This window comes from Lepidochelys kempii, chromosome 2 (assembly GCF_965140265.1).
Source record: "Lepidochelys kempii isolate rLepKem1 chromosome 2, rLepKem1.hap2, whole genome shotgun sequence".
Classification (NCBI taxonomy): Eukaryota; Metazoa; Chordata; order Testudines; family Cheloniidae; genus Lepidochelys; species Lepidochelys kempii.
Window position 1 is genome coordinate 145782739 of NC_133257.1, and position 25358 is coordinate 145808096.

General features: G+C 44.4%; 1 protein-coding gene across 2 annotated transcripts in view; it reads left to right on the forward strand.

Moving 5' to 3' along the window:
* NSUN2 (NOP2/Sun RNA methyltransferase 2) overlaps positions 1-24877 on the forward strand; it is a 49071-nt gene extending 24194 nt beyond the window's left edge. For both annotated transcript variants that reach the window (XM_073332404.1, XM_073332405.1), the window contains exons 11-19: positions 433-563; positions 1289-1385; positions 4678-4853; positions 9712-9804; positions 10300-10435; positions 19858-19938; positions 21256-21394; positions 22251-22290; positions 24309-24877. In XM_073332404.1, the coding sequence (XP_073188505.1) occupies positions 433-563; positions 1289-1385; positions 4678-4853; positions 9712-9804; positions 10300-10435; positions 19858-19938; positions 21256-21394; positions 22251-22290; positions 24309-24693 (1278 nt within the window). In that variant the 3' untranslated portion in view covers positions 24694-24877. The remainder of the gene's footprint in view (positions 1-432; positions 564-1288; positions 1386-4677; positions 4854-9711; positions 9805-10299; positions 10436-19857; positions 19939-21255; positions 21395-22250; positions 22291-24308) is intronic.
* The last annotated feature ends 481 nt before the right edge of the window (positions 24878-25358 follow it).

Genomic DNA, 25358 nt, shown 5'->3' on the forward strand with positions numbered 1-25358 from the left:
CCACACAAGGCGTCCGAGGAGAAGAGGGCCAGGCAGCAGCGGGAGAGGTGCATGCCACGCAATCCCTCAACAGCTGCATGCTGAGCGCTCACGAATTGCGCTTGCGCTAGCTCCTCCCCTGCCATGACCCAGCCAATAGGAGCTGCGGGCAGGGAAGCACGTGGACCTAAGGCTAGGAGCTGGACATGCTGGCTGCTTCCCAACCCAGGCGCCGCACAGCGCGGAGGCAAGCAGGGAGTCTGCCAGCCCCGCTATGCCGCGTGGCGGCACCACCAACCGAACAGTCAGTGGCCCGGTCAATGGTGCTGACTGGAGCCACCAGGATCCCTTTTTGACCAGGTGTTCCGGTCCAAAACCGGACACCTGGTCACTGTATTGTTACGTGATGCAAAATTGCAGGCTGAAATGACATTGTCCCATTTTCCCATGCAGGTAATGCTAAAAGATGGACAGTGGTTTGAAGCCTGGAAGGACGTGCCTTCTAACAGGCAGACCCAAATTCGGCCCACCATGTTCCCAATAAAAGATGAAGAAAAACTAAAAGCAATGAACCTGGAGCGTTGGTACGTTTTCCCAAAATGATTTAAAGTGGTACGGAATTTTGAGGTTTAGCTTTTATGGTGGTGGGAAGACACTTTGCAGTAACTGGCAGTTAAATTTTAGGAATGAACTGTGAGCTAACGCTAAACTTTTTAGTGTCTAGGATGGGGTTCATTATAAGCATTGGTAACTGGATACTATGATTAGAACCCTAAAAATACATATGGCAGTGAGAAGTAATTATAGGTTGATTTCAAGGAAGATTGTACTACTTGATGACAACATAAGGACAAATTCTGGCTTCATTTACAGTCTGGCAGAATTACTACAAGTGTGTAAATGGCATGAAAAGTGCTATGTAACAGCTAGGTGGTATTGTTAGATCTCTTGATTAAAATAGTAGTGCAGTTAAACAACCAGTTGTGTGCAAATTGGAAAGACTTTCGCAGTGAATAATCGTAAAAAAAAAAAAAATCAAACATTTAAAATTCTCATTTTATCAATGCTAAAGTTTAGTCAAATATAAAACTAAGGCTATTTTACAACTGATGCAATTCACTATAGGAAGCTAGAATATTTCATTTAGACTCTGTTTCTAACTTGATGATTTCATCTTCCTAATTTTAACAGATACATAATTTTCACTAAAATAAATGTGAGCATGTTTCTTTCATAAAATATTTCATAAAGTATTTCATAAAATCCCAATTGCTGGTATTGACCATGAAGTTCTTTTTTCCCTCTCCAGCATTAGAATATTGCCACATCACCAGAACACTGGAGGTTTCTTTGTGGCTGTATTAATAAAAAAATCTCCAATGCCATGGAATAAACGCCAATCTAAGGTAATGTTCCTTTTTAAAGAGCAGTGATGACAGCATATATTGTGTTTTGGAAGCTTTCATAAACTATTTAGAGTATTATTGGGAAAACCACAGTTCGCAAAAGTAGTTGTCTTTAAAAATCCATGAAGTATTTTTTAAACAGTGCAAAAGTTTGATTTTTTTATTTTATGGAAACGTAAAGTATGGATTTATATAAAATATTAACCTTTTCTAGTTGTATATTAAACTCATGTGGTGGCTCTTCCAGTGTGAAACTTATTTGCAAAAACATTCCATGAAAACTCCAGAACTTGATTCAATGCTAGAATGACTTTTCCAAGTATTTATAAATACTTTTCATACTGATAAACACTCTGCTTTACAGGATTATTGTAATGTTTATGTCTGAATTTCTTTTGTCTACTATTGTTAGAAGTAATACCTAAGACTGCAATAACTGAAAGAAATTAAAATTATTTTTCTCTGTTTTGTCAGTTTATTTTGTGTAGTCAGTCAGCTAGCTTGTCAGTTCTCTTTTGTTTGTGTGGGCCTTTCACACAGCAAGAAGGTAAAGGAAAACATTTAGAGGTGGTCAAACTACAGCCTGTGGGCCACATCTGGCCCGTGGGACCCTGCTACCCGGCCCCTGAGCTCCTGGCCCAGGAGGCTCGTCCCCAGCCCCTCCCCCGCTGTTCCTCCTCCGCCGCAGCCTCAGCTCACTGCACTGCTGGCGCAGTGCTCTGGGCAGTGGGCTCCTGGGACAGCGCAGCTGCAGAGCCTGGCCTGACATGGTGCTCTGAGCTGCGCGGTGGCATGGCTGGCTCCAGCTGCGCGGCTGGGCTGTAACACCGCCAGCCACCGGTGCTCCAGGGAGCCGGGGGGGGTTGGATAGAGAGCAGGGGAGTTCGGAGGGGTGGTCGGGGGCGGGAGTGTGGATAGGCGTGGGGCAGTCAGAGGGTGGGGAACAGGGGGGTTGAATGGGGGCAGGGGTCCCGGGGGGGGCAGTCAGGAATGAGAGGAGGGGTTGGGTGGGGTGGCAGGGGGCAGTCAGGAGCGGGGACTCTGGGGATGGTCAGGGAGTGGTGGATGGGGCAGGAGTCCCAGGGGGGCCATCAGGGAACAGGGCAGGTTGCATGGGGTAGGAGTCCTGGGGGGGCCATCAGGGGCAAGAAGCAGCTGGGGGTGTAGATCGGGGTTGGAGGCTGTGCCACACTTGGCTGTTTTGGGGGGAGACAGCCTCCCTTAACTGGCACTCCGTACAATTTTGGAAATCCGATGTGACCCTCAGGCCAAAAAGTTTGCCTGCCCCTGATTTAGAAGAAGGTTTTCAAAAGCACTTAAGGCAGGGATTCTCAAACTGGGGGTCAGGACCCCTCAGGGGGTTGCAAGGTTATTCCGTGGGGGGTTGCCAGCTGTCAGCCTCCACTCCAAACCCTGCTTTGCCTCCAGCATTTATAATGGTGTTAAATATATTTAAGTGTTTTTAATTTATAAGGGGGGTCACACTCAGAGGCTTGCTGTGTGAAAGGGGTCACCAGTACATGAGAACCACTGACCTAAGGTATTTAGGGTCCCATAGTCTGTAAATCCCTTTTACAAATAGGAAAATGGGATTATGAAACCACAGTAAAAAAGAAAGGCAGATAGTGTACTGAAAAATAACTTTTTTTTTTTAAACAAGATTTCAAGTTGGTGTCCTTTTAACTTAAAACATTGCGTCTCTTTAGAGGAGAATATTCCTCTTGGGAATCACTTGGACCAATGAGGTGAAGTGACTTGCCCAGCAGGCCAGTGGCAGAGCTAGAAATAATTTCAGTTCAGTGGTTTCTCCACTACGCTGCTATGTGATTCCTCAGTGTTCAGTCCCCCCTTCTGTACATGTTGTTTCAATGGAATGGAGATAATGGTCGTACTTTGAAATGTTTGCAGTGTGTAGTTGCTGACAGAGCTGGTGAGAGAAATTTCATCTCTGGTCAAAACCTAAGACAGTTTTATTATATTGTTATTTTATAATTTTCAATGTGTGAGAGAAGACAGGTGTGTCTTCCTCTCTCATTCTGCCTTCCATCTCACCATTCCCCTCAACACATACCCCTTCCCCCATCAAAATGTCCAGCACCCCTTCCCATCCCATCCCATTAAGCTGTTAGTTGGCACTATAGAAACCATTAACATGTAAAAAGTTGCTCCTTGCTGTCTCATGCCCTGTGCTGCTGCATGCACGTATCACAGGCTGAGCAGCAGCAGCTTCAAGGGCTACACACGACCTTGGCTATATAGTCTGAGCTGCATGCTGAGCTGGCCCCTCACTCCTACTACCAGTCTCCAGCTGTGACTTCTGTGCCTGTTTCAGCCAGGCTTTTCCAGCCATCATGCTCCACCCGCACCCAGCCTGCCCCTCCTCCAAACTGTACCACTTCCCCACAGCTTGACCAGCCTCCACACCCCACACAGGGAGTATCTTAACTATTCATTTTCTGGATTTCATGTCTTTAAATTTGTTACCTTCATTCCCACTCCCCAGATCCCCCAACACCATGAGAAAGTAGAGGGGCTCAGCCCCCTGCTGAGGGGTGGGGCTTCCATATATCCCAGTATGCACACCAATGGGGAGAATTGAGGACTGACATCCTTACCTCCCAGTTTCTACTATTCCTGATATTTTCCAACCACTCCTGTCTTCTCCCTTTCCACTTTCCTTAATTTCTACCCCCTCCACTTTACCAGAGGTCCCCTCCCCCCATTCCTCTTCCCATCCTTTAATGGAGACCCAAACCCCTCTTCCCCTATTACCACCTACTCTTGTACCCTTAGTTGCCTCTCCTCTCCCAATAAGCATTCTTGTGGGGAGGAGGGAGGGGAAAATTTCCAGAAAAAGTTTCAGTGCGTTATGTACTCAGATTACATTTCTCAAAACAGACACACTCCCAAATAACTTGACAAATGTCCCAGAATTTGAGCCACTATTAGTATCTCTCGCCTCCAAGATGCGTGCCAGATATCAAGGCAATCTGAACAACTGTGTAGATTTTAGAGGACTTAGAAAAGTTGAGGTCTAAATGGATAGCTGGTCTTAACCTTAACTATAGCAGAGTTCTCGCTCAGCTATAATGGGGTGTATAGAGACCAAATACACTACATGTAACTTTGAATGGATGGTAACTTGACCTTTGGGGAGCTACTTTATCCATGATATATACAATTAACTTTTATGTAAATGTTAGTGAGAGCTGAGCATATGTTCATTTTAGGGATAATGTAGGCATTTTGTTATAATAGTTGTATCTAACTTTTTCTTCATAATCTGGAACAGCTTCAGCGCAAGTTATCACAAAGAACAGGAGATGTTTCAGTGAGTGCAGCTGCTACAGAAGATGGCTCTGTAGAAATTGTTGAAGAACCACCAGCTGCTGAGGATGAAGAGACTAAGGAAACTCAACACTTGCTGAATGTGGAGAGTGAGCAAAGCAAGAAAGATGGAGTATGTGGGTAAGAGACTACATTTAAGCATCTGTCCTGTCCTTGTTTCCTGAGTGTCTAACAGAAGAGTTCCATGGTCTGTGGAGAACTTCAGTTCTGTTCAGTTCTTAAATTGTATGTCTAATTTTAAAAAGTGGACCTAATAGAATACACATTGCACTTTCCATAACATGATCATTTGCTTTAATTTTGCCCTTTTCCTTGCCCCGTCCTTAGATTGGTGCTAAAGTCATTTAAAGAGCTTACAAACACATTGCTGTACAAGACTCAGTGGAGGATGCAGTTCCAGTCTTGATTATCTTACTGTGTGAATACTCAAAGAACTGGTCTAAACAACTGGGCAGCCCAGAGGGAAGGGTGCTGGCTTAGAATGCCTTTTTAATAGTGGAATGATGGTGGCTTTTTGCAGTTATGTCTTGGTATTTGTCAGCTTTTTAAGAAATGAGTTTAAAAGAGGAACTTTAATGAAGAGAGTAGGTCTGTGGTACACTGGGATAGGAATGGAGTTCTTCGAGTAATTGCTCATGTCTATTCCACAATAGGTGTGCGTGCTCACCACGTGCACTGGTGCCGGAAGCTTTTCCCCTAGCAGTACCCATAGTGGGGAGGGCCCCAGCGACCCCTGGAGTGGTGCCTCCATGCATGGTATAAGGGGAGCTGTGCGCTCCCCCCGTCCTCAGTTCCTTCTTGCTGCCAGTAAAGGTGCGTCGGACCTACTCTGCTCCAGCTTTGCTGTAGCTCATCCGCAGAACTGCTTGTTCGTTCAGTGCTAGTACCTATAGTTAGTGGTTTAGTTAGTTCAGTTAGTTAGAGCGCCCGGGCTGGGACATGCCCCACGCCCTGGGTTTTGAGTTGTGCGACACTTGTAGGCGATCTGTGCCAAGGAGTGACCCACCCTCGGACTGTCTCTGCTGTTTGGGAGAAACCCATATCAGCGATCTTTGCAAAATTTGCAAGTTGTTTAAGCCCTGGACCAAGAGAGAAAGGGACATTAGGCTCCGGGCTATTCTGATGGGGTCGGTGCTGACCCCAACTCCGGCGTGCCACTCCACTCTGAGTTGGCACCGGGCACCACGGTGTCGGTGCACTGCGACCTTCTGGCACCATCGATCAGTCGGCACCGCTCCCCATCCATGGAGCACGCCAAGAAGACTAGAAAGACGCCTTCTTCGCAGCGGCACCAAAGTAGACCAAGGACAGAGGCTAGACCCATGTCGGGCAGTCCTCAATCCCCACCGGCCTCTAGGCCTCCGACTCAAGTCGAGCAGAGTAGCCCAGCCCATTCGGAGCAGACCTCCCTGGATGTCCAGATGCCCTCCACGCCAGAGACCCTCCAGGCGGTCCGGGACGTTATGTCCATGCCAGTACTAGGAGCTCCACCTATGTCGGCTCTGTACTCCAGAGCAAGCCACCGCTGGGATCTCCACAGTCAGTCCCAGCTTGGAACCGGTCTCTGTCGAGGGTACGTTCCCTACGCCATTCACCACCCAGCAACCGTTAAGGGCAAAGTCCACATGCAGTGGCACCGAGCGGGGGCTCGTTCGGTGGCCAGAACCTCAGAAGCACCATCAGCCTCCCTCTCCAGACCTCCAAGGAAAGAGTCAATGGGACATACATCCTCGGCACCGTGCCCGGAGACTGACCAGGTGGTGGACCCTCTGGTGCCGGCAGACACCCGGAGTACCGCACCAGCCTCCTCGCCCTCCTTGGATGAGGCGATTATGGCCCCGCCCGCCTCCGTCCTGCAGGAGGATTTTAGGGTTCACCAAGAACTCTTAAGAAGGGTGGCATCAAGCCTTCACCGCCAGGCAGAGGAGATGAAGGAGTCCTCGGACTCCCTCTTTGGCACCGGGCAGGGTAGCCTTGCCTCTCCATGAAGGGGTGGCAAAAATTTCAAATGCCCTGTGGCAAACACTGGCCTCATTGGCCCTCATCTCCAAGAGGGCAGAACGCAAGTACTTTGTACCCACCAAGGGACACGAGTACTTATACACCCACCCGGCGCCCAACTCCCTGGTGGTTGAGTCGGTCAACCACAGGGCCAGCCAACCCCTACCCCAAAAAATAAAGATTCACAGAGGCTGGACTCTTTTGGAAGAAAAATTTATTCATCCTCAGGTTTTCAGTTACAAGTGGCAAACCACCAGGCTCTCCTGGGCCGGTATGAGTTCAATCTGTGGGGCTCTCTGCCCAAGTTCGAGGACTCCCTCCAGGAATGCGATAGGAAGGAGTTCAAAGCGCTGGTGGAGGAGGGTACAGTGGCTGCCAGGGCGACCCTGCAGGCAGCTTTGGATGAGATGGACACGTCCGCACAATCCATGGACCCCGCAGTGTCCATGAGAAGGGCATTGTGGCTCCTGCTCTCTGGGCTGTCCTGCAAGGCGCAGACCTCCATGCAGGATCTCCTATTTGACGGCAAAGCTCTGTTTGCAGAACAAACGGATACAAGGCTGCATGGCATGGAAGACTTCCACACGACCCTCCAGACTCTGGGACTCTACGTTCCGGCTCCAGCTAAATCTAAATTCAGGCCTCTGCAGATTCCCGCTCAGGCCACTCACCCGAAATACGAGGCTGCCTATAAGAAGTTGCGGGACTACAAGAGGCACCCTCAGAGGCAGTCTCAGCCTGCCCCCCAACCTGGACCCTCCAAGGGCAAGCAGGCGGGGAAAAGGCGGTTTTGACAGGACGCTTGGGGGCACCCTGCTGGTTCTCATCAGGGATCCACCCTCTATAAAGCTTCCCTTCTCCAATCGGTTGTGTGCTTTCCTCCCGGAGTGGTTGCAGCTGACCTTGGACCGTTGGGTCCTCAACACCATCTCCCCAGGCTGCACCTTCCAATTTACTTCCTCCCTGCCCAACCATCCCCTGCTCCCATCCCTCCTGGGAGACCCCTCGCATGAAGCTCTGCTCGAGCAGGAGGTGGGGCGGCTCCTGGGCCTAGGAGCAGTAGAAGTAGTGCCCAGGGAGTTCAAAGGCAAGGTGTTCTACTCTTGCTATTTCCTTATCCCGAAGGCTAGAGGGGGACTCAGGCCCATCAGGCCCTGGACCTGCGAGGTTTGAACCAATATGGTGTCCTCAAGTGAAGCTCAAGTTCCGCATGGTGTCCCTGGCCTCCATTATCCCCTTCCTGGATCCCAAGGACTGGTACGCTGCCCTCGACCTGCAGGACGCATACTTCCACATTCATATATTCGAGGGGCACAGACACTTCTTCCATTTTGTGGAGGGGCAGAATCACTACCAATTTACAGTACTCCTGTTTGGCCTGTCCACTGCCTCCAGGGTGTTTACAAAATGTATGTCAGTAGCAGCGGCCTACCTCAGGTGATGGGGTTCCAGATCTTTCCCTATCTGGACGATTGACTGATCAAGTGCAGCTCCGGGTCGCAGGTGGGGGATCATGTGATGCTTCTGTCCACGTGCACTTCTTTGGGCATGTTGGTAAACAACACTAAGTCCACGTTAGTCCCAGTTCAATGCATAGAGTTTATTTGGGCACTCCTGGACACCTTTTCGGCCAGAGCCTCCCTCCCACCAGACAGGTTTGAGACCCTGAAGGGGCTAATCGACACAGTCACAAGGTTCCCGGTGACAACAGCCAGAATGTGCCTCCAGCTCTTGGGGCACGTGTCGGTGTGCACGTACGTGGTCCATCACGCCAGACTCAGGATGAGGCCCCTCCAGCTCTGGTTGGCCTCTGAGTTCTCCCAGGCCAGGGACAGGATGGACAAAGTCCTCACTGTACCTCACTCGGTGATCGACTCCCTTCGATGGTGCTCCGTCCCAAGCAACATGCTCCAAGGGGTCTTGTTCAGGGACAGGGCCCCGTCGTTGGAACTGGTGTCCGATGCGTTGGACCTGGGTTGGGGGATCCACGTGGGGAACGTTCAGACCCAAGGTCTGTGGTCGGCTCAGGATCTGACGCTTCACATAAATGTCAAGGAGCTCAGGGCGGTACGGCTGGCGTGCGTGGCCTTCCGCTCGCGCCTGGAGGGCAGGGTGGTCAGGGTCCTCGTGGACAACACGGCCTCTATGTTCTATATCAGCAGGCAAGATGGCGCCTGATCCTCTGCTGCAAAGCCCTCATGTTGTGAGATTTCTGTATAACCTTTCTCAGGCATAGAAGGCACCATGGAAGAAAGCATAAAAGAGTGAGGAGGAGAAAAGGGTTTCAATAGCAAAGAGATGAGACTGATTATAGATAGGTAAAAAATGAGAGCACCCAACTCTGTATTGTCTATATTAAGGTATCTGTGTTTTATGGAATCATAGATTTTGTTTATACCTTCAAAAACATTTTATGGGTATTTTAAACCCTTCATTTCAATGTGCCAGCTGTGCAAGCAGAGGTTTACATCACATCTAACACACTTCAATGCTTGATTTTCACTCACACTACATCAGTCTCCTATCTGCACTAACTGCTTCTTACATCAATCTCCTATCATAGCAGTATGGAAACAGTTGCCTCTTCTGGCTCCTCCAGAGTCCATTATTTCTCCCTTCCCTACTTAGGAGGGCAGTACTACTTTCAAGAGTTGAGCTGTTGCGTTCCTGACCCTCTTCTCTTTACCTTATCTCCCACCTGCCTTCCCATTTGTGTCTGAGAAAACTTCTCAGCGTGCTTCACAATTGCTCCTCAATAAGCCTCTGCTCATCTTCCAGCTGCCATATATTTCCTTTCTGCCATCTCCATCTGTGAGTTTTCAGTGGTTAAAATTGTAGAATAGTATGGAATGCCAGGTAAAGTATGGGAAAATGTCAATGCCTGGTTTTGTACGTTTGTTACTATTTGTAGAACAAGCACTGACTAATGAGTAAATCTGCAGTGTTTAACTAAGTATTTACATGAATTTGCTTCTAGACCACCACCATCTAAGAAAATGAAGCTGTTTGGATTTAAAGAAGATCCGTTTGTGTTCCTCTCTGAAGATGATCCATTGTTTCCATCCATCCAGTAAGGAGAAATTCTGTCCTTTTATTCTGTAATAAAGGTTTCAAAGTAATTCAAGATTAGTTTCACAGGGGACTAGATCTAGTTGTAGTTCTTGGGGGGGTAAGGGGGGAAATCTGGATTATTGCTCATACATACAGCAAGTTTCCTTAATTTTAAGATGAGGTGAACATACTCAAAACTATAACTCTTCCTTTTAAATGGAAATAGCCAAGTAGGAATGAAAATTGAGTTAAATTTAGAAATATATTCGGAATGCAGGCAAGGCATTCAGCATGGAAATTTTCAACTGAACTTTATTTTTAAAATGTATTTTTTCTCTGTGAGTTTTCTAAAATGCTTTGATTCTATGAAGCGCCTGGATTAACCTCATGTATTCTGAAGCTGATTTGAGAGTGGCTGATTTGAGAGGGTGTTGTGGGGAATAGGTCAGTCAATAAATTGTCATTTACTCAATCTTGAACTTGGGCAAACAAAACATAAATATTATGACCACAGGAAGTTTTATGCATTGGATCCTTCATTCCCCAAGATGAATTTACTAACTCGAACTCAAGAAGGAAAGAAGAGGCAGCTATACATGGTTTCTAAGGAGCTAAGGAATGTATTGCTGAACAACAGTGAGAGAATGAAGGTATGACTCTTATTTTTAGATTTTTAGCATGGGGCCCACAGGCATTCAGTGTGTGGATACTTGTTTGTCTATCCCTCCAGAACCTAATGTCTGTCTACAGAAGCTATCTGCTGCTGGGACCTTCACTTAGTCTGAATGGGTGTGTTTTGTTTCCTCTTACCTTATTGTCAAGGAAGTGACTGTCTGAATTTTTGGTACCCAGTCTCCTCCAAGACTGGAAGGAATACTACTTTTACAAGATGGGGGAAGGGAATTCTTTAAAATGGAGATGGTGCCACCCTGCATAATGAAAATAAAATAAGTGGAGAGGACCGTACAATAGAATTTGTATAGATACATTTTATTCTTATGACCTGGGATTTGTAACAGTGGAGTAGAGCTGGCTGGGAACTTCTCAAACAAGTGAGTGCTCGTCTATATGTGTTCCACGTCAGGTACACATGTGCTCTATGTGCCGAAGATTGGAACACTTTGATCAGCAGTGTTTGTTGTTCACACCTGCTTCCTACAAAGCCTAAACCCCTTCTCCCTTGAGGTTTAGGGTTGCCAACCCTCCCAGTTTCACCGGGAGTCTCCCGGATGGGGCTCTATCTCCCGGAGGCTACTGAAGCCAAATGGGGAAACTTTAGGCCTCTGAAAGTCCGGCTGGGCTCAGACAGGCTCCCTGCATGCCCTGGTCCTGCACCACTCCCGGAAGCAGCCAGCATGTCCCTGTGGCCCTTGGGGGGGGGTAGAAGATCTCCGCGCGCTGCCCCCACCCCGAGCACCAACTCCACAGCTCCCATTGGCCAGGAACTGCAGCCAGTGGGAGCTCCGGGGGTGATGCCTGTAGGCATGGTCAACGCGCAGAGTCCCCAGCCTTCCCCTCCTCCTCCTCCTCCTACCCCCTCTACCCCCCCCGCCCCCACTGCTGCCACAGGGACATGCTGGTCTCTTCAAGGAGTGGCCTGGGGCCAGGGCAGGCAGGGAGCCTGTCTTAGCTCCGCTGCTCCACCTGGCTGAAGCCCACACCCCTCACTCCCTTCGCACCCCAGCCCCCTCCTGGAGACGGCATCCCAGCACATAGCCCCCTCCAGCACCCAAACTCCCTCCCAGAGCTTTCATGCCCTCCTGCGCCCCACCCCCCTGCCTCAGGCTCAGCCTGGAGCCCCCTCCCACACTCTGAACCCCTTGGCCCCAGTCCAGAGCCTGCACCCCAACCCCCTGCCCAGTGAAAGTGAGTGAGGGTTGGGGAGAGTGAGGAGGGATGAAGTGAGTAGGGCGGGGCCTTGGGAAGGGGCGGGGCAAGAGCGTTTGGGTTTTGTGATTAGACAGTTGGCAACCCTACTTGAGGGGATAAAAGAGGGCAGAGCAACCAACCAACCCTCATTTCCTTTCACTGTCCTTGACTGTTAGTCAGAACCAGTTGATAGTGTCGCATCTTGTCCACTCATATTCGTTTACCTGTAAATAGTTAGTTATTGGTAGTTAGGGTATATTGTAATTGATCTGATAGGTTTTTAGTTTGTTTGGGGTTTTTTGTTTTGTTTTTCTCAGTAGGGAAATTTCCTCATGTCTGCTCAAAATTCCGCAGGTTTTAAATTGTGTTTGTCATGTGAGGCTGCTGTGCCCCTTAATGACAGTGCTCTAATTGTTTTTACTGCCTGGCTAATGGACTTGTTAGGATCGTAAGTCGCTTATGAAAAGGTCTGCTAAATTCAAAGAAAACAAGCTAAAACTTCCTCTGATAGAAAAATCAATGTAGCCTAGTTCAGTCTCTGAAGGGAGATAGGAGCTTCCCAGTCTGGAACAGTTGTCAGCTAAAAGTGTTCCTGCCATGGCCTGAACCTCAGAGGGTCACTATTACCTAAGCCTCTTCTGATTGTGAGGATGCCTCACCTTCATCAAGGTTGCCATGATATGAGCCATATAAAGTGGGGATGCAGACTAGCATTAAAGGCAAACTAAAGTAAATTAAGCCAGTTCCCTCTGCCTGATATCCAACCCCCAGCCACATTTTTTTCATCTATGTGGTCAAAGCTCTTGAGCTTCTTGGCCCCTGTAGTCCTATCTACACATCACCGGACACTCTTCAACATCTGCTTCCAGAGACAGGTCGCCTTCGCCTGTCTGTGTTTCAGTATCAGCAGTTGTGTCAGCAGTTTGGGGTCTCTGCTTTTTAGCTCCCTTGGCTTTTTAGTAAGGATGTTACTTAGCATAATGCTATTGATATTATCCTCACATACACATCCCCTTCATTACCAGATAAAGCTGATTCATCACCTTCAGCTTTACCAGGATTATAAATCAAACTTTGGTAAATGGCAACGATACTTGGAATGCCAATTCAGACTGTCTAAGATAAGGGATATAAATTATTGGACATTTTATGTATGTCCTAATCTGAGGGGCTTGCTTTGCCCATAAACAAGATTGTTTTAGAACTGTCACAGTTACAATGGTAGACACCAGCATCACTACCTGCAACTTGTAGAAAGGTGAAAAAATGGCATTGGGTTCCTTCAGCTGAGTTTGAATATTTCCCATTTTTGGTGCTGGAAATAATTCAAAAAAGTTAGTCTATCCAGTAGCCAACCTCCTTCCTTGTCCCTCTCCTGGGAGGGGTCCCTGAAGAGTCTGCTTTAGCAAGGGGTTCAGTTGCTTCTGACTCTAGGGCCTGTCAAGGAAGTCCCCTGTTCAGCATTGGGCGAAAGGCTTCTATGCCCAATATCTTCCGATTCCCAAGAAATCGGGAGGCATGTGTTTGAGATTAGACTTGAGAAATCTAAAATCCTTTATGCATCAATTCAAGTTTCAGATGGTAGACCTCTCTTCCTTTCTGCCCATCCTGGAACCTCCTGATTGGTTTGCAGCTCTTGATTCACCTAACACATTGGACATACCTGTGTTTTGTAGTGGGCAGTATGCATTACTAATGCAGGGAGCTGCCTTTTGGCTTGCTGATGGCCATGAAGTCCCTGGCTGTAGTTGTAGTGCATTTAAGTTGAAGGAATATCTTGGTTTACCTGTAATCAATGGTTAGTTCAGGTTTCTTCTCCTTGATAGCATTTACTACATGAGAGTAAACAAGTGCCTGTCTCTCTTGACTGTTTAAAAGAATTGAATTTATTAGGGCACTCACAGATTGCACAGTTGCAAAGGTGTTTCTATCTCAGACCAGGTTCAACAACATGTTGGAACTGATCAATCAGCTACAGAACAACCCTCAGACAGAACATGCCTTTTTGCCTGTTGGGTCATATGGTCTCATGCACTCTGGTAAGTCCATTTGTAAGGCTGAGTCTTCAGGAGTGGCTAAAACCCCTTTATTGGTTCAGAGTATGTATGTGAAGCTTCCCTCAGTTGGGGAAGGATCAGCAACAAGTTTGCAAGGGCATTCCTTTCTCCCCATCACTTCTTGCAAGTTGATTGTCACAGATGCATTTTTAGAGTTATTTTAGAGATCTCTCAATTCAGGATCAATGGTCTCATTGCATTACCTGACATCCTATTAACATTCTGGATCTCCGGTCAATACAGGTTGCATGCAGATTCTTTCTCTCTCATGTTCTACATCAACATACTGAAATTTGATTGACAATACTGCAACAGTGTTTCACATGAATAAGTAGGGCAGAGCCAGGGAAGCAGTCCTTTTATGGAACTTATGTATTACTTGGCATAACTTAACAATATCTGCTGTTCATCTGGCATCTCTTCACAATTTATTAGTAGACTGTCTAAGCAGGAATTTTTTGATGAACCGCAAAAGGACTGTAAAGGACTCTGTCGTTAAGTCTGTATTTGGTCAATGGGGCATACCTCAAATAGATTTATTCCCACCAACCACAAGAAATGCATGTCTTTCTGCTCAAAGTGGAAACAGAACCTGAGTTTTTTAGAGGATGTGTTTCTGATTCCATGGACTCAGGGTCTCCTTTATGCTTACCCCTGTTCCCTTAATTCCTTGTGTTGAGGAAAATCAAACAAAATGGATTCCTGGTTATTCTGGTAGCTCCAGTGTGGCACAGACGGCATTGGTTTGCGGAACTCAGGAAACAGTTGCTTCCTCTTCCTCTGTGTGCTGACTTAGTCAGCCAGAACAATAGGGCCACTTTTCACTGACTTGTGGCATCTTTGAGCTCTCTGCATGGAAAGAATCTGGCTGACAGATTTGGAGAAAACTTGTTCTGTTGATATTCAAAAGGTATTGATTGAAAGTAGGAAAACTTCTATGAGTATTTACACAGCAAAATGGAAACATTTTTCTATTTGGTTGACACAAAGCAATCTTTCTCCAATGGACATGATGACTGTTGATAATCTTAATTACCTTTTTATCTTTGAAAAACTTGAAGTTTTCAGTTAGTTATCTGCGTGTCCATTAGGCTGCTATTTTAGCTTATCCTTCAGTTCAGGATTATCCTGTGTTTTCTTCTCATCTTTCAGTGAAAATATTTTTGAAAGAAGTTGTAAGAATTTTTCAGTTGTGTGGCAGCTTTCTCCTTCATGGGATCTTAAGGCTGTTCTTACAGGGCTCATGGGTCATCCTTTTGAGCCGCTGAACTCCAGTACCTTGCTGCATTTGTCCATGAAGACAACTTTCCTTATGACCATTACATCAGCACTGTGGGTGAGCAAGTTGCAAGCACTTATGGCAGGGCTGCCATACACAATTTTTCCCAAAGAGAAGTTGATTCCCAGACTACAACCTAAATTTTCCTAAGGTGCAGTTTGATCGATTTTAAATGACAATCTATACGTTTATCACTGTTCTTTCCCAAAACCATACTTTCAGTTGGATATTACAGAATCATTTAGGACATCCCTTAGGCTGTTTGTTTCTATTGCTGATAAGGGTCCTTCTGTTTTGAATACTGTGCGACCAATATGGCTACAACAACTAAGGGTCAGGCAGTTTCAACCCAAAGAATTTCTAGATGGGTGTTGGGTTATATAGAGTTACAAGATGGCCAGTTTACAGCTCCCTGGGAACGTTAGGGCCCATTCAATCAGGGCACAGGCAGCCTCTGCAGCCTCATTTAGAGGTGTTCCTATAGTTGATATTTGTAGGGCTTCTACCAGGAGTGATGTACGTACCTTCACAAAACATTACTCTATTGTGGAAGTATCATGTGCACATTCTCAATTTGGCAGGGCTGTATTAAAATTCCTATTTTAATGTACCCTCCACCTTTTAAGATTATACTGCTTGACAGTCTCCAGATATGGAACACGCATAGAAAAGCATGCAAAGAAGAAAGGAAGTTAATTGTTCAGTAACTGGAGTGCTTTGAGGTGTGTTGTCTTTGTGTTCCACAAAACATTCTCCTTTCCCAGCTTCTGCTGAGTCTAATATGTTGGAGTGGGTAGTGGTAAAGGAACAGAGGGTCAGTTTGTTTTTCCACCCTGCTTTATATACTCAAAGTGGTGAAAGTCTTGAGGCTGTGCAAGGAGTGGAGACACTGCAGGCTAAAGTGTTATGATCTCCAGTGCATGGAGTGCTTGCTCAGCAGACGTGGAACACACATAGATGACACATCTCGAAGAACTCCAGTTATTGAACAAGTAAATAACTTCCCTTTTTTGTGGAAATGTAGTGGCTACTCTCAGAATAGTTGTTAGGGTCTGATTCATAGAATCATAGAATCATAGAATATCAGGGTTGGAAAGGACCCCAGAAGGTCATCTAGTCCAACCCCCTGCTCGAAGCAGGACCAATTCCCAGTTAAATCATCCCAGCCAGGGCTTTGTCAAGCCTGACCTTAAAAACCTCTAAGGAAGGAGATTCTACCACCTCCCTAGGTAACGCATTCCAGTGTTTCACCACCCTCTTGGTGAAAAAGTTTTTCCTAATATCCAATCTAAACCTCCCCCACTGCAACTTGAGACCATTACTCCTCGTTCTGTCATCTGCTACCATTGAGAACAGTCTAGAGCCATCCTCTTTGGAACCCCCTTTCAGGTAGTTGAAAGCAGCTATCAAATCCCCCCTCATTCTTCTCTTCTGCAGGCTAAACAATCCCAGCTCCCTCAGCCTCTCCTCATAACTCATGTGTTCCAGTCCCCTAATCATTTTTGTTGCCCTTCGCTGGACTCTCTCCAATTTATCCACATCCTTCTTGAAGTGTGGGGCCCAAAACTGGACACAGTACTCCAGATGAGGCCTCACCAATGTCGAATAGAGGGGAACGATCACTTCCCTCGATCTGCTCGCTATGCCCCTACTTATACATCCCAAAATGCCATTGGCCTTCTTGGCAACAAGGGCACACTGCTGACTCATATCCAGCTTCTCGTCCACTGTCACCCCTAGGTCCTTTTCCGCAGAACTGCTGCCTAGCCATTCGGTCCCTAGTCTGTAGCTGTGCATTGGGTTCTTCCGTCCTAAGTGCAGGACCCTACACGTATCCTTATTGAACCTCATCAGATTTCTTTTGGCCCAATCCTCCAATTTGTCTAGGTCCTTCTGTATCCTATCCCTACCCTCCAGCGTATCTACCACTCCTCCCAGTTTAGTATCATCTGCAAATTTGCTGAGAGTGCAATCCACACCATCCTCCAGATCATTTATGAAGATATTGAACAAAACCGGCCCCAGGACCGACCCTTGGGGCACTCCACTTGATACCGGCTGCCAACTAGACATGGAGCCATTGATCACTACCCGTTGAGCCCGACAATCTAGCCAGCTTTCTATCCACCTTATAGTGCATTCATCCAGCCCATACTTCCTTAACTTGCTGACAAGAATACTGTGGGAGACCGTGTCAAAAGCTTTGCTAAAGTCAAGAAACAATACATCCACTGCTTTCCCTTCATCCACAGAACCAGTAATCTCATCATAAAAGGCGATTAGATTAGTCAGGCATGACCTTCCCTTGGTGAATCCATGCTGGCTGTTCCTGATCACTTTCCTCTCATGCAAGTGCTTCAGGATTGATTCTTTGAGGACCTGCTCCATGATATTTCCAGGGACTGAGGAGAGGCTGACTGGCCTGTAGTTCCCAGGATCCTCCTTCTTCCCTTTTTTAAAGATTGGCACTACATTAGCCTTTTTCCAGTCATCCGGGACTTCCCCGGTTCGCCACGAGTTTTCAAAGATAATGGCCAGTGGCTCTGCAACCACAGCCGCCAATTCCTTCAGCACTCTCGGATGCAACTCGTCCGGCCCCATGGACTTGTGCACGTCCAGCTTTTCTAAATAGTCCCTAACCACCTCTATCTCCACAGAGGGCTGGCCATCTCTTCCCCATTTTGTGATGCCCAGCGCAGCAGTCTGGGAGCTGACCTTGTTCGTGAAGACAGAGGCAAAAAAAGCATTGAGTACATTAGCTTTTTCCACATCCTCTGTCACTAGGTTGCCTCCCTCATTCAGTAAGGGGCCCAAACATTCCTTGGCTTTCTTCTTGTTGCCAACATACCTGAAGAAACCCTTCTTGTTACTCTTGACATCTCTGGCTAGCTGCAGCTCCAGGTGCGATTTGGTCCTCCTGATACCGTTCCTACATGCCCGAGCAATATTTTTATACTCTTCCCTGGTCATATGTCCAACCTTCCACTTCTTGTAAGCTTCTTTTTTATGTTTAAGATCCGCTAGGATTTCACCATTAAGCCAAGCTGGTCGCCTGCCATATTTACTATTCTTTCGACTCATCGGGATGGTTTGTCCCTGTAACCTCAACAGGGATTCCTTGAAATACAGCCAGCTCTCCTGGACTCCTTTCCCCTTCAAGTTAGTCCCCCAGGGGATCCTGGCCATCCGTTCCCTGAGGGAGTCGAAGTCTGCTGTCCTGAAGTCCAGGGTCCGTATCCTGCTGCTTACCTTTCTTCCCATATTCACATCAGGGACTCGAATACGAGTCTCCCACATGCCGAGCGAGTGCCTGGATCATTGCCTCTTGGCTATTCTGCAGTGTGGCTTTTTTCACTAAAAATATTAAAAGTTTTGTTCACATCAGAGCAGAAATGTTAAAACCTCAAATTTTTTTGTGAAGTGGAGTTCTTATTTTCCGGACGGACCTATAGTGGAAATACATTATAGCCCTCTGGATCGTGTGTGAAAGTGTTCAGATTCCATAGCCTCCCAAATAAAGGAATGTATATGGCCTTCATCAGAGAAGTATCTGGGCATCTCACAAACATTAAAGGCTTATCCTTGCAACACACCTGTGAGATAGGGAAATAGTCTCATTGTACAGATGGGAACCGAAAGATTCATGGCAAGTTTTTTTTGTTTTTTTATGGGTTACACTGCTAAGCATGGGTGCTTAAAATAGATTTAGGATCTTAACATTAAATGTGTACGTGTGTGTGCATTTTTTATTATATAGAAAATTATTTATAATTTTATATATAATATATATAAATAAAATAAAAATACACGCACACACATATACGGAAAAGTCACTTAAAGCCAAGATTAAAAACACATACGTGTGTATGTGTGTATGTATGTATGTGTGTATATATATATATATAGAAGGGGTTACCTCAGGTCAATTAGGGACACCTGAATCCAATTAAGGGCTGCCTGAGGCCTTTAAAAGCCCCTCCTCTAGGCAGAAGGAGGCGGGGGCGAGAGAAGAGAGAGAAGCTACTGCCAGGCTAATGGCAGCTGGGAAACAAGCTTTTCCAGGCTGAGAGGCTGTGCTCCTTCCCATAGGGGAACAGCCAAACCTGAGTGCCTGCTAGGGAAAGGACTGGCACCTCAGGGGAAGCAACAGGATGACACTGTGCCCCAGCGAGGAGGCAAGGAAAGGTATTCCCTTTTGTTTTGGGATTTAAGAGACTGTTCCCTTTTTCTTTGATGAAGGATCACCCATTAGGCCAACCATGGGGCCTATCCTGGAAACACCGCTAAAGGAGCACAGAAGTGGGGGAGGCAAACACTGCCCAGAGTGGGACTTATTTACCTCAGGCCCGCCATTGCCAGAGAGGGAAGTGCTAAGTCTGGCAAAACAAAGGAGGTGCCTTGCCACAGAATATATGTTTTTAATCTTGGCCTTAAGTGACTTTTCCAAGGTCACACAGGAAGTCCTAAACAGAGCTGGGAACTGAACCCATTTCTTAGAAGCATTTCAGTGCCTTAATTGCAAGACCACCTCTTCTCCCCATAGGAATAAGTGATCAATTTTCAACAAGGAAGTGGTTAACAAGAGGATGCCCCAAGATGTATAACTGTATCTTCAGAGTTGGGAACTTTTATTCATCCTTTTCTTCCAAAGCACTATAACTTGAACAGCACTAATAATGTAAGCTGGTCTAAATTTTGATTCTGACTTTTGAGTTTAATTTAATCTCCAGCAGAAATGAAGACCTCTGTATGGCAGAGTTACTCTTCCCTGTGACTGCTAGTTAAGCAGTTTCAAGATGAGTTACGTAACTCTTAAACTTGGTTTTCCTTAAAAACTTTATTGATACTTTTTTACTTTGACTGACAGGTTATTAACACTGGGATAAAAGTCTGGTCTCGCAACAGTGATGGTGAACAGTTTGGCTGTGCCTTCAGACTAGCACAAGAGGTAATTGCAAAGCACTTTGCTTTCATATCATGGGATTTCTGTTCATATTTCCCATAGTGCCTGCTGTATCGTCAATATGAATGTTACATATTATGAAATGCAGCCTCCAAACTTAGCGTTTTAAACTTCATTAAACAAATGGATTGCATTCTGATGTTACTGTTCATTCAGAGCTTTTCTTTAATTTGATCTTCTATCAGAAAGCAGTATGAGCATGGCTGGTATGGTATACAGATGAGAATGCCAAACTCAGGACAGACTGATAAAAATAGGACAGACACCCCCCAAACTGGTGGTTATTCTAACATTAGTTTCACCAAACCAGCAACAAAATGAGCTTCTGTAGCACCACACTGGTTAACAAGAAGCTAACAACCCAGTCCCCTTAGGCAACCAGCCCATATCACCACCCAGACACCTGGGCTTTGATGGGAGGTTACTGAAAACCAGATTCATCACATATGAAGTTCTTCTTCCTATCCCAAAGGATTGGCCACTTCCCCAATTATATATACTTAGACCTTACCCAGATATCACACTGAAGCTAATCCCTTTAGTCTAAAGGTTTTATTATTTAAAAAAAAAAGAGAGAGTTGTTAAATGGTCAAAGGAATCCTATACATTACAAGTGACTATAGAGATGTAAATCAGGTTCATAGCAGAGATGATAATTCTGGTGGCTTGCAAAAGTTATTTTCTGGATCACACCCAAAAGCTTCAGGGTCATTCAGTCCTTTGTTCAAAGCTTCCATAGAAAGTTACAATTCAGAGGAATGAAGCAGGAATGAAGATGATGCAGTGATGTCATAGCTGCAGTTTATAGTTCACAACATAGGTACATGGAAATTTATTAGCCGAAATGGAGTCCAGGGTCACATGCCTTTACTACATCTCCTTACATGCTCTGTTGAATCATAGGGCATCAGTGGCTCCAGGCTGTCTGAGGCATCCTGGAGAAGAACTGCAGGGCGAATTAAGTCCCTTCAGTGGCCTGTTACCTCATGGATGGGCCATAGTGCAGAGATGGTCAGTGCTGATGCAAATTTGTCTGGGGGTGTCACCTAGGAACACAAAGCACAAGTTTTGAGATACAACTATATAGCTGATATTCATAACTTCAGATACAAAGATGACACATGCAAATAAACAGGATTATCAGATTTAGCAAATCATAACTTTTCTAATGATACTTTAGATGACTTGCATAAGATTTATTGCAGTTATATAATTATAATATGATAAATAGCTACCCATCTTTTATATAGCATCACAAGCAGAGATTGCATTTTAAAACTAATTGTGTTTTTTTACCACCAGGGAATATATACACTGTACCCATTCATTAATGCAAGGATTATAAACGTGTGCATAGAAGATGTTAAAGTGCTGTTAACTCAAGAGAATCCATTCTTAAGTAAATTTACCAGTGAAACACACAAACGGATCAAAGACTTGGGTAAGCTTTCTTTTTTTATTATGGCAATATAGATCACTATTTTGCATCTGTAAAACTTTCAAACTCTTTGCAATGAGTTATCCATTCAAATGAATGGAAAATCCAACATCCAGTTACTTTAATATATTAGTCTTCACCATGACTTCTAGCATCTATAGTGCAACAGTTAATATAGACATTCTAATGTTGCTGGAGACAAGAGCCTTTCCAGAGGCTGTGGCTCCATCTGGCCCCAACCCTGGAATCTTAGTAGACTAAGGTCTGTAAATCCTGCAGGACCCAGAGAGCCTGGACTCTTGCAAAGAACATGACCTTCATGGAACCAGAGGAGTCACCAGGTCTGGGATTCCCACAAAGCATAAATTCAGCAAGAACTTCTGACTAGCCACATTTCTTAACTCTGCCTATTTTTGTTCCTGAATGTACTTTAGTTGAAGCTGTTCCTAATCCCTGCAGGTGTCTTTATTCATTGTATGTTTTAAGGATGGCATTGGCCATCTCTAGATTAAATATACTAATATTTTATCTAAACAGGTAGGAAAAGACACCCACTCTAAACTTTTTTTCCTCTCCCTATTATGTGAAGAACCCTTACAAACAGGTCACTGACTATACAGGAGAAACAGAAAAATTACTATAGGCATAGTTCTGTCAAATGTACACAGTAAAGCAAAAGAAAATTTCTTTTTGTTTAAACTCTTTCAGCTATAGTAGTCTTAAGTATTACTTGTAAAAATTCAGACAGAAGTTTGATTTTAGTTCTTTCATGCTATAGTGATAAGGCTGTTATAACATTTTGGAATCACAAGTATTTTTTATGTTTCCAAGTAAATTTTATCTAATCTTTCTTTTCTAGCTATGGGGAGCATTGTCCTGAAGTATGAACCAGATCCCAGGTAAATAGATGCTTTACTAATACATTTTTTTTCACTTATCCCCCCTCAAAAAATGTGTAAGATAAATACATGTGAATATAGAAACAAGCACGTAACTCATTACAGTGGGTCTTTATCTTGAATTTCAGTGTCAGTTTAAAGCATTTGAACATCTTTTGAAATGAAAATATTTGCTGTGAATTAATTGTCACTGTATTTGCTGATTAGAAAAATAGGCTTCAGTTAGTTTAGTGGTTATGCCTAGCAACAGCCAAGTGGTATTTCACTCCATCATAGGCCGTGCTGGAGCATGAAAATTGTTCATAACTGTGGCATTAGCACTTCTTACATTTAAAAAAAAAAAAAAAAAAGTTAATGTTGATTCTCCTTAAATTTGGTCAAGAAATGTTGTTCTTTTAAAATTATCTTTTAGTCATGGATGTTACGGCCCCTATTTTTGTTTGGTCCTGAACTTGTCCTTCAGCATTGCAGGTGCAGCTTGATGCTTCTAATTTACATGCCAAAGTGATTTGTAAATGTGATTGGGCAGTTAGAATTCTAAATGGGTGCAGTTGTGGAGGCCATTTTTGTAAACTTGCTTTTCTAAAAAGTTATGGCAGATTAGAGGTTAAGCAGGCTTTGCACTTCACCTTCACTATTGTCAGAGCTCTGAATGTAAATACAAGGCTTGAAATACTTGTTAACTCAAAGACTAAGCCAACTAGCCTCCAGTAGATGAAGAAAAATATGAATGGAAGCCCACCAGTAAGGTCGAGCAATACCAGGCAGGGGAGACATATCCAACACACAGTCTCTATTCCTCCTTACGGTCTTGGGGTTTTTTGGCTTCTCCTTCCAATACTTACCTCTGTTGCTGCTAATAGCTTTGCGGAGCACAGCTCTACAGTGAAATTGACGTGGTTCTTTACCAGTTTCACTGCTGCCTGCAGAGTTTGGAATAGAAAAAGTGAAAATGACTATTGTCTTGTCTGTCTTTACTTCCTAAAATGTAGAGCAGTAGCAGAAGTATTGGAGTTGTCAGTTGACTCAGGAAGGTAACAGCTTACATTTAGTTCACATTGAGAAAATTACCTTTGAAAGTGTAAGGACCAGACAGTTTTATTTTAAAGAAAAGGGTAAATGATGCAGACATGGATGGCTTAGTAGGAAAACATTGTTTGTCAATGGCAAGTTGGATGAGTATATTTTTTTTCAAACTTCTATATATCTGGTTGAATTTTGATCAATGGATTCTCTCAGTCTTTTCCATATATGGAAAGAATCCTGGGATTTAAAAGTTCTTCCCTTCCTTGCTACTGTGTAAGGAAATGGAAAAGTATGTTGAAAAATTGGAAAGGGTGCAGAAAATAGCCACAAAAAATTATTCAAGGGCTGAAGAAAATGCTTTGCAGAATTCAATCTGTTTCGGTTATCAAAAAGAAGATTGAGAGGTCACTTGATTGCAGTGCATAAGTACCTTCGTGGGGAGAGAATACTGGGTTCTCAGGGCTTTTAAACCTAGGGGAGAAGGATGTAACAAGAACCAGTTTTCGGAAGCTGAAGCCAGACAAATGAAAATTAGAAATAAAGCTTTTTTTTTTTTTTAAACAATGAAGGTGATATTCCTTGGTAGTTTGTTCCAATGGTTAGTGAGAGATTCTCCAACTCCATGCTTTAGGCTCAGTACAGGGTAATTAGGTGAAATGTAATTGCCTGTGAGAAATAGGAGAATAGACTGATCAAATAGTGCCTTTTGGCCTTAAACTCCGTGAATATATGAAATATGAGTTTACATAGTCACTGCTCTACTTACCTGTATGTGCCTCTCCCAATCTGTAATATTGACTTGTCCTTATCAGTGTTTAAACAGTGCTGGATTAGGTATTGCATTAAAAGTAAAGTTGCTGTTAGAGTTGCATAATACTGTTGCCTTGCTCTATTGAAATCATGTGTATAGCTATTAAATTAAAATATTTCTGTAGAAATGAATTGTCAAGATTAATTTACTCAATCTTTACCAAACACTAATTTTTTAATAGCAAACCTGATACTCTTCAGTGCCCTATTGTTCTGTGTGGCTGGCATGGAAAGACCTCACTTCGTGCCTTTGTGCCCAAGAATGAGAGACTTCATTACCTGAGGATGATGGGAGTTGAAGTGTTTAAAGCAAAGAGGAAAGAGGAGGATTTTGAAAGTAAAACAGAGGAAGGAGATCAGGACAACACAAAGCACATGGAAGAAGAGATGGATATAGAACACAATGAATTAGCCACAAAAATGGAGGCAGAAGTGGACGAAGAACCTAATCATGAGCTTATGGAAAGCAGTGTTATAGAACCAGAGAATAAAATGGAAAATGTCCAGCCTTCCAGTGAAAATGCTGAAAATAGAGACATTACTGACCTTAGTAGTGTGAAAGCTTGAGTTTTCACTGTCTGTCATTTTGGCATTACTTTCATGATATGTAATCTAGACATTTGTCTTCAGTATGTAAATACACTTTTAAAACTGTTTCAGTTTCTTGGGGGAAGTTGAAATGTTGGCACGAGGTATTCTTTTTACAGAAGTTCCTCTGTTATTTTTTAAATAAAAAAAAATCTTTCCCTAAGAGTCTGTCTTGTTCTTCCCATTTAACTCCATTTCATTGATAATGTGGTATGTCTGTTGCCATCGATGGACTATGCACCAGTAAATTCCAACACCTGGTGTGTAGAGATGGATTTTCAAATATGAATTGTTTATTTAATTTGTAAATCCTGTCTGAGTCTATCTTGATAGGATCATTTTTGAAAGAAGATCAATAGGTTTTCATGCAAAAAGCATGAGGTTTTCAGAGAAACATAATTACAAGAGAAGTAATTTTACTCTATAGTAAATGATGCTAAATAGTTTATTGTAAAAGTATAAAACATTGGGCCAATGTACCATAGTACAGTTACCAGAAAAATTACTCTTGTTATTGAGTATATTCAAAGTTGTAAACAAGAGACAACCCCCCTGAATAGGAAATACAGAACATATATATTTGTACATTGAGTGATCAGTATGTGCAAAAGTCCTAGATGGAAAGGCAGTTTCCCAAGTTTGAG